The 9252-nt window shown below is 33.1% G+C and overlaps 1 protein-coding gene across 1 annotated transcript; it reads left to right on the plus strand.

Moving 5' to 3' along the window:
* The first annotated feature begins 4145 nt into the window (after nt 1-4145).
* Nucleotides 4146-8856, plus strand: LOC104887498 (annexin D3). The gene is made up of 6 exons (XM_010672139.4): nt 4146-4338; nt 4486-4631; nt 5666-5893; nt 6063-6275; nt 6356-6445; nt 8480-8856. The coding sequence occupies exons 1-6, from the start codon at nt 4263-4265 to the stop codon at nt 8681-8683; spliced, it is 957 nt and encodes a 318-aa protein (XP_010670441.1). The 5' UTR covers nt 4146-4262; the 3' UTR covers nt 8684-8856.
* The last annotated feature ends 396 nt before the right edge of the window (nt 8857-9252 follow it).

The raw sequence follows: 9252 nt of genomic DNA on the forward strand, positions 1-9252 counted from the left end.
TAGTTCAAGTTGTTTTGTAGTCATAAGGAAAATTGTAATTCATAGGAATTTATGTAGGAATTGTGACTTTGTGAGTGATTAAGGGGAGGGTAGATTGATCAATTCCTACATTTTGTGGGATTTTCAAAGTCATATGAATTTTCATTGCCCTTATTTTTCCTATTTCATGTCAGCCAAACAACTACTCAAATCAGAAAATCATGGGAATTTCTATTGCGTACATATTTTCTTATAAACCAAACAACCACCAAGGAAAAAGTTGTTTTATTGCTTATGGAAAGTTCTACTTATTACTTATTTAGGTTCCCCTACATAAGTAACTTTCTCTATCGTGTAAGAAATACAAAGTCCCATACTCCTATGAGTCCTATATTCAACGCAACAAACAACTTCATCTTTATTACTTCCTACAAAATTTCACTTTTCATATGTCAGCTAAACAATAATTTAGATGATTCATATAATACGTGGATAATTACAAACCTAAAGTTGATAAATCCCACTCGAATAATTGGGCAATATTCACTTTCATGACTAGTGAGATCTTAATAGTCTTCATAGAATCACAAGTAACAGTTGAACAACTACACATTGATGATTGTTGCATTAAAAAAAAGGCACGCACAGTCATGCAAATTATTGAGACAGCATAGTGCAATCATGAGTCGTGACCCACGTAGTGTCCCATTCCAGCTGTCTGCTTTCCCAGTTGTTTGGGACAAATGATTTCAGCTTTTTCAATTTGCACATGTAGATGTAGTTATGTTTCAACAAAATTAAATCCTTGAACCTTACGAGTAACACTTACACAGTTACACGTAGTTATGTTTGACCAAAATAATGGAGATCATGGTTTAAATTAGCACATGCATGAATTGCTTTTTTATTCCTTAGAGGGTAAACTGTATGCTCAAAGCTTTTTCCTAGATTTGCCAATGCTTTTTTTCTTCATTGGGTTGTATTTAGGCATGGTTTTTTTCATTCATAATTTTTTTGCACATGCATTGTCTGTACAAATAAAGCAAATATAAACAACCATTAGCATGGGTTTTATTTACCAATAAGAATTGGCTCAAGTGATAAGCAACATGATGTCGTTTAAAGGATGTCTCTAGTTCGAGTCTCACCGTGTGTAAAAACTCTTATTGAAAGACTCACCCACCAAAACCAGGTTTACGACTCGGATCAGATTCGGATGTAGTCGGAGCAAAGCTCCAATAAACCGAGTGGGCAACCAAAAAAAAGCATGAGTTTTATTTTTAACTTAATTTTTTGACCTCCCACTAATATGAGCTTTTAGTGGCTCTTAAATATCCAATTAAAATTTTGATCCGAGGTGGATTTTTAACTAAAATATAAGCTTTAATCGTTCTGGAAATTTGATCTTTTAGATATTGAAAAGTCTGAATTAAATCGATGATATCTTACTTAAAGTTTCTCTTTTGCGATTTGGTTAATCTACAAAGACAAAATTAAATTTATTTAAAATAAAAAATTCGTGTGCAACTTCCATGGAGTACTTTATGAGGTGTGTTGCTCATTATTCGAGTGCATTCATCATACTTCAGGGTGTACAATGTGCATGGTACACCATAAATTTTTTTTTATTGCTCATTTGAAACTCTACCTATTATATGATCATGCTCCTTTCAAGTGAGCAATTTTGGGTGTACCGTGTTTATGGTACACCCAAATGTGTGATAAAAATTGTAACATGACTTTCTAAAGAAGTTGATTCATTTATTTTGATATAGCCACATGTTGTCGAAAAACTCACTCAATGAACAATTTTAATTTTAATTTTTTTTGAAAAATTCTATACAGTACTCTTGTACCTTGACCGTGTGGTACCATTAGGAGAGTTTGAATTTCACGTAATCATAGTGTGATGTGATGCTATCCTTTATATATTATTCATGTTTCCATGTGGTACCATCTCAAATAATTATATATATTCCCACGCACCATCCTAACCACCTGTCATCGACCTTTTCACAGTCCCCACCAACTTTATCTTCATCAAGTAGAATACGACACATCCTTTCAAAATCCAACTAAACCATTAATCATTATCATAAAATTTAACGAAAGTAGTAATTAATGGTTGATGAATAGCAAAGAAGGGTCCTAGTAGGAATCTAAGTTATGAATATAGGGTATGGCTATGAGATGGTGGCGTGCCTTAAGGTGGTTTGGGAGTTAGGTGGTTAGGGTTAGTAAAATATTTTGGAATAATACCACATAAAAATGTCAAATACTTAGAGGTACCACGTGAATTTTAAAGGATTCTTACGTATTGTGTCTGTACCATATGTAAATGCTAATAGTACAGGTATATCATACAATATAATTTCCCTTTTTTTTTTTGAAAAACTATGACATTTTATGATATTAGGAAATCTGAATGTGTCATAACTATATTTTAAAGGATTCGAACTTTTCTGGATACCAAATCTAAAATATTCATAAATCAACAAAATCTGAATATCCGACTTTCAAAATAGATCGACTAAATTATGGTCTTAAATTGTTAGGATTAGATTATTTAGAACAACCTTGTATGGGCATCACGTCGTGACTTAAAATCTATTTGACATGTTCACTCACAATTCAAAAATAATATTGGAGTAACGAAATTTTGAACTCTAAACCTCGTGTTTCTAAATTCTTATAATGTGATTTAAACATGAATATAACATGTTTATCATTGTTGTTTACGACAAGTCATAACTTTGTTGGCCTCAACACTATAAACTATGATTTGGGTGTATTTGTCACCAAACTTTGACTAATAACCAAAGCGCCATAAACCATTGGCCTTGATGCAGTATGTGTCATAAATGACATCGAAGGTTCATTTTTTTATTTCAAAATTAAAGTATTAGTAAAATTAGTGAATTGACAGCAAGTAGATAAAAGTTAAATGTTTGCAATTTAATCAAGATAAAATATAGGACATCATAAGGCAGAAGGTTGCCTGGTTATCTCCTTAATATATCAAGCAAAACATAATTTATTTCAAGATTGTATATCTAGTATTTAAAACTGTAAGCAACTATGACTATATATAATTATATATGCGCACTACAAAAAAATCCATTTTTTCAAAGAAAAAAAAACTATAGAAGATAATTCATAAAATTTTGACTTAGTAATTAATCGACTATATATAATTTTTGATCTTTATTGTGAAAGATGTTTGATTTTCACAATTTGCAACTCAAGATTGTAAACTTAGATTTTAAGAAGAGTGATGAGTTGAATAGATTAGTGTTCGTTCCTCTTGTTTGATGAATATTTTTTTTAATAAACTAAATTTATATTCAAGTTAGGGTATGTTAGGTTCGATATGATTTAGGGTTCATCATATTCAACTTACTTCAACTTATTTGAATTTAAATGAAATTAATATAATTTATGGAAGCTTATTTATAACATGTTAGACCCTTGTGTGAATTTGCCAATTATTAGAACTTATTGAAATATATTAGACTTTTTTTTTGAACTTTTTTTTTCTAAAATAAGTTGAACAAAACCGAGTCTTGATCTTTTTTTTTTTTAGGAATGAGCGACCTATGTGTACCTTCTAATTTACGAGAAAGACTTGGTAACTCATTTTTAGAGTCTCTTTTGACTCTGAAAATTTTACTAATTTTATAGATTGAAGGTACCAACATAAAATCAAGTTGGTCTATAAAAATTTCACTTTGATATTCAATTAGAAAATTGATACAAAAGTAACTTGATTCCAACTTAACTATTGAAAGCAGCTTAAGGGCCTATTCTCTCAAACTTATTTTCAGTTCAATTCAATTCAGTTCGATTCAGTTCAATTGAGTTCAATTCAGCTCTGGACAATACTTTTACTCTCACATATCACTAATCATTTTAATTCAATTCAGTTTAGTTTAATTCAATTCAATTCAATTCAGTTCAATAAGTTTAGTTCAATTCAATTATTTTATATCGAAAAAAATACGACCTAACTTTGATTTTGACAAATGACAACAATGGAAAAGAACTCTAGTAATGAGACGCCAATAAAACTCCTAATTTGCCTCATAATAATAATTTATGGCAAACAAAACTCTTAATTTGCCTCATAATAATGATAAATTAACAACAACATAAGGTAAATCCGTACAAAAGAATGTCTCATCCCTGTCACAGTAATCCAAGGGAAAAAAAAAAAACAAACAGCCAAAGCTCTCTTTCGACTTTAGAGTTTTGAGTTGTGACTTTGGAGTTGTGAGAAAACATACATGGCGGCTGTGATAGTTCCAGAAGTTACTCCTTCTCCAGTACAGGATTCTGAGACACTCAAGAAGGCCTTCAAAGGTCTTCTCTTTCTCTCTCCTTATGACTTTAATTTCTTTAATTTTCTCTAACTTTTCACATTCTTGCATTTCCACATTATGTTCTCATGATTTTCTTCAACTTTTCTGAAAATTTGATGATATGGGTTTTTTTCATTCTTTTGGGCAGGTTGGGGAACAGATGAGAAAGTAGTAATTAAAGTTTTGGGTCAGAGAAATGCAAGTCAAAGAAGAAAAATCACTGAAACTTATCAACAGCTTTACAATGAATCTCTTTTTGATAGTCTCCGCTCTGAACTATCCGGTGACTTCATGGTATTTGGACTCTTTCTTTTTTGTTTGTGTTGAGTTATGGGATTTTTAGATGGTACAATTTATAACAAAGATGTGCGCTTGATTGAATGTATGTGATGGGAAATTTTATGAAAATTGATACTCAAGTTTTGGTTTGGTTGGTTTATGGGTAAATTTTTTTATGTGGGATTGGATGAAATTATGAATTTATCTCCATTATGTGATTATATTGTCGAATTTGTGGAAATGTGTTTTCTGATGAGATTTCCCCTGCTGAGATGAAAAAAGTGGTTGTCAATGTATCTTGCTTGAACAAGGTGGCTATCATAGGCTTTAAAATAAACTGATCTCCTGTGGTGTTTGAAATGGGATGACATAATCTTATGGTAGCCCTTGTTTTAGGTCGAAGGAGTTACGACGAAGGAATGTTCAAGTGCACAACCCGAATAATTGAATGTTGTCCTCATAAAAGCCACAATCAAAGAAAGAAACTTGCTATGAGTTTGATAGAATAGGCAATAGGGTAGCTAGCCTATAACAAGTGCCATGAGTTACCATATATCAGTTGTTTTTGGTGGATTGGCTGTAAGTCTGTAACACATGAAGTTTACATATTTATTTCATTGTTAAGGTTTCATGGTGAGATCTACTTCTTGAAAAAAAATTAAGAGCAGTTGCAAATGAGCTCTGCTTCAACCAGGTAGGCGTAATCTTTTAATGGTGCTTAATATATTGGACTTATTGTCATAAACAACCTTATAAAAAACATTTATTTTGTGAGAAATTACCTTTTAAATAATAAAGTGGCAGCAAATCTGTCTTTTATGATTTTTTTTTGTTTGCAAGATGCTAACTTATGCCAGATTCTGGCCTTTGTGATCTTTTCACAATTCTTGGTGAGATTTTATAGATGGACTGTTGCTCCTGAAGATTACTTTGAAAGAATTAACCCTAATGTGCCAGGCCTTTGTGTTAGAACAATGTTTGCTGTAGTTGTCTGCTCGGAGTTCACTTACGCCTACTTGCTTATCAGTCAACTTCTTTACTATTTACAGAATGCGATACTTTTATGGACATATGATCCTCCGGAAAGGGATGCACGACTAATTAATGAAGCTTTGAAGGCGAGGAAGAAAGGGGTGAAACATTTGCAAGTTATAGTGGAAGTAGCATGTGCATCGTCTCCTCACCATCTGATGGCTGTCAGACAGGCCTACTGTTCCTTATTTGACTGCTCTCTTGAAGAAGACATAGCATCTTGTGTACAACTTCCATTGCGAAAGGTAATTTTTGGAGTATAACATAGGGAGACAAGGCTTGTAAAATCAGCTTCATATGCACCATATTGTTGAACAGTGTGTTGTTTACTAGAATAGTAATATTCTTCAATTTTTAGAATGAAGTTAGAAATGACATGATATCTGGATGAATAGTGTTACCTATATTATGCAGCTTCTTGTGGGTTTAGTGAGCTCCTACAGGTATGATAAAGAAATGGTAGATATGACTGTTGCTAAGCTGGAAGCTGGCCACCTTTATGAATCTATCAAAAAGAAGGAATTGGACCATAATCATGTTATGTGGATTCTTGGAACTCGGAATTTCTTTCAGCTCAGAGCAACTTTTGCAAGTTATAAGCAGGAGTATTCTAGTACCATTAACCAGGTCACCTTCTAGCCTTCTGCTGTATTGCTCCCAAAATATTTGAATGGAACCATTCAAATTTTATCTATTGTCTTGGACAGAATATTCTGAAATGTGGAAATGGTGATTTGCAAGCTTTACTGAGCATTGTCATTTTGTGCATAGAATGTCCCGAGAAGCATTTTGCTGAGGTGAGTTGATCCTTTTCACTATGTTGTTGAACTTTGTGGTTAAGGAATGATTTAAATACTTTTTCTGCTACTTTAGTTTGGATAAGGCTGCTGACTTATCATCCTCCAATTTGACTCAAAGCAACTTTCTTCAGAAGATAATTTTGTAGATGAACTCATGTTACTAAGTATTTCAATCATTGTGACAAAGCAACTCCAAAATTGTTTTGAACTCGCCAGAGTTTATTGTCCTCCAGAGTCCAGTTTAACAGATTTCTGTCACTCTCTTTCTCTCTCTCGATCAACTGTTTGTCAACTTACAGCTTTTTGAATTTGTGATTGTCTAGTACAATTAGTATCACTGATCAAGCAAACTCCCTGCTAAATAGAGCAAATGAATTGCAAATATTGATGGGTTGTCCTTAAAAATTGTCTTTCTGTTGTGTATTTCCTTTGATTGTAAGTCCTTCACTCCTCAGCTGAATATATAGGGTGTTTTTGCTTTTCGCTTTTCCGTTAGATTACTCAACCCTCTGCAGAATGTGTAAGGTGGACTTGCTTTCTTCTGTTCCTTGTTTTCCTACTTCCGATGAGATCATCATATTGATGAGTAATAACCCCCTAGAAACTAACTGAGATTTAGAATTCGTGAACTTCATTGTTCATCCTATGCTATGAATTAACATAGCTTAAGTGTCATTAATGGCAGAAAACAAGGCAGAATAAGAAGATTTGTTGATAAACTGAAATTACGATAAATGTAAATGATAACTACTAGCTTTTGAGAGGCTTGTTCTCTCCCAGATACCATACAAAACCCTCAACAACTTTCAACATGCCTCTCTCTCTAATCTCCTCTACTTATAGCAGATTTTCCTACTCTCCTCTAACTAACTTAGTTCCTTATTCTTCAAGCCACTACTAAAGTAATTATCCAATACCAAGAGTGCCCCTCTCATAGCATTAGGTTGATTCAGTACAACCTACTTTCATCAAAACGTTACAGATGAATGAAAAAGAGCACATTTGAAGTTGATTTTGATGAATTTGAACTTAGTACAAATTAGAAAAGGACAAAGGCTATGAGATCTTCTGCATTGAAATTATGGAAATTTTCTTATTGTATCTAATATGAATTACAAGCTCATTTGGGATTAAAATCTTAAGAGATTTCCATCTAATAGAGTGTCAAACAACAATTCTTTGGCCTTTTAGAAATAGCCTAGGCTCTAAGTGATGTCTTTTCTTTCCTCGGTATTGCATAGAGCTAGAAGCCATAAGGAAAAAAGATGGAGGTTTGGTGTATCCTTTTAAGAATGGAGACTATTTTTTGTTGGGCTTAGGAGAAAGGAAGTGCATCCTTTCATGTAATCTTGTTGAGAATTCTTGGTCTCTCCATTGTCCATCAGCATAGCTTTTCTGATATTGACGAGTTCATGGGTCTTTACACACACAGCAGAAACATCACAAGGTTGCTAGATCTTTTCTAACCAGAATGATAAATGGCGATGACTTTGGAAGGAAGTCCATTGTTTCAGAAAGAAGATTCCTTTTCTGTCTTCTTAACTTAGTTCCACATAAGAATTATTGATTCGTTTCATCAGTATTCTCTAAAGCAAATGCTCCTAAGTACGTCGGGCATTGACAAATACAAAAAAGAAACAAGTGCAGAAATTGAAATGACAAAAACACCACAAACAGAAGTTAAGGATGTAATAGCAGTCTGATGGTGGACTAGTAGTGAACGGGGAACATAGGAAGGTTTTGGTAAAGTAATTTCATTTTTGCATATGTTGCCTTTTTTTTTTTGGATGCGTTTGCCGTTTAGTAGCTATGAATGTATTTCATGGATATGTTTTGGTAAAGTAATTTCATTTTTGCATATGTTGCCTTTTTTTTTTTTGCTGCGTTTAGTAGCTATGAATGTATTGCATGGATTTCAGGTGGCGTATAATGTTCAGTTACTCTTCTCTTTTTCTTGCTGGAGCTCATCTAATCTCGTGATGTCAAAGATGTACTTATATGGGTACTTATACCTGGCTTTTTTGTCGACAGGTAATAAGAGCAGCAGTTGTGGGACTCGGCACAGATGAAGATTCACTTACAAGAGCAATAGTGACGCGAGCTGAAGTGGACATGGTAAAGATAAAGGAAGAGCATGTGAAATTGTACAAAGAAAGTGTTGAGGATTCTGTTATTGGTGACACCTCAGGGGATTACAAGAACTTCCTGCTCACTTTGCTTGGCAAAGAAATTTAAGAACAATCATCAGATAACCTTCCAAAGGCAATGTGGTCGTTGATCTTGGCTTGTTTACTGCATTCCTATACTATGTATGTTATGTTTATGTATGTATGTGATGTTTGAAACTAGTTCTCTTGTATCAATGGATTTGAGTCTTAAGTTATTCATTGTGGCAGATGCTTCTGAGTTTTTTTTTCTTTGATCAAAGATGCTTTTGAATTGTGCATTGGTTGGCCTCGTGCTGTTTTTGAGGGTGTGATATTTTTAAACTTAATGTTTGCTGATTATGAAATAAGTTTAGTTGAGTTTACTTATCCAACTTTCCTTATCTCATTGCAAATAAAAATAAAAGATAAAAATGTCACATTCATAAAAAAGTGAAGGTTCTCCTCATTTAAAAAGATAAAATAATGATAAATTGAAGTCCGAATCTCTTCTCCTTCTCAAAGAAAAAGCAATACGAGCCAATTATGTAGAAAAGAACATAAACAACACAAAATCATTTAGTTTGCCTAATTCATGTAATATAAATCATACCTAACTTTTCCTCGACTTTGTGGTTGAAATCTGACGAATAATATGAT

The sequence above is a fragment of the Beta vulgaris genome, chromosome 2 (assembly GCF_026745355.1).
Source record: "Beta vulgaris subsp. vulgaris cultivar EL10 chromosome 2, EL10.2, whole genome shotgun sequence".
Classification (NCBI taxonomy): domain Eukaryota; kingdom Viridiplantae; phylum Streptophyta; class Magnoliopsida; order Caryophyllales; family Amaranthaceae; genus Beta; species Beta vulgaris.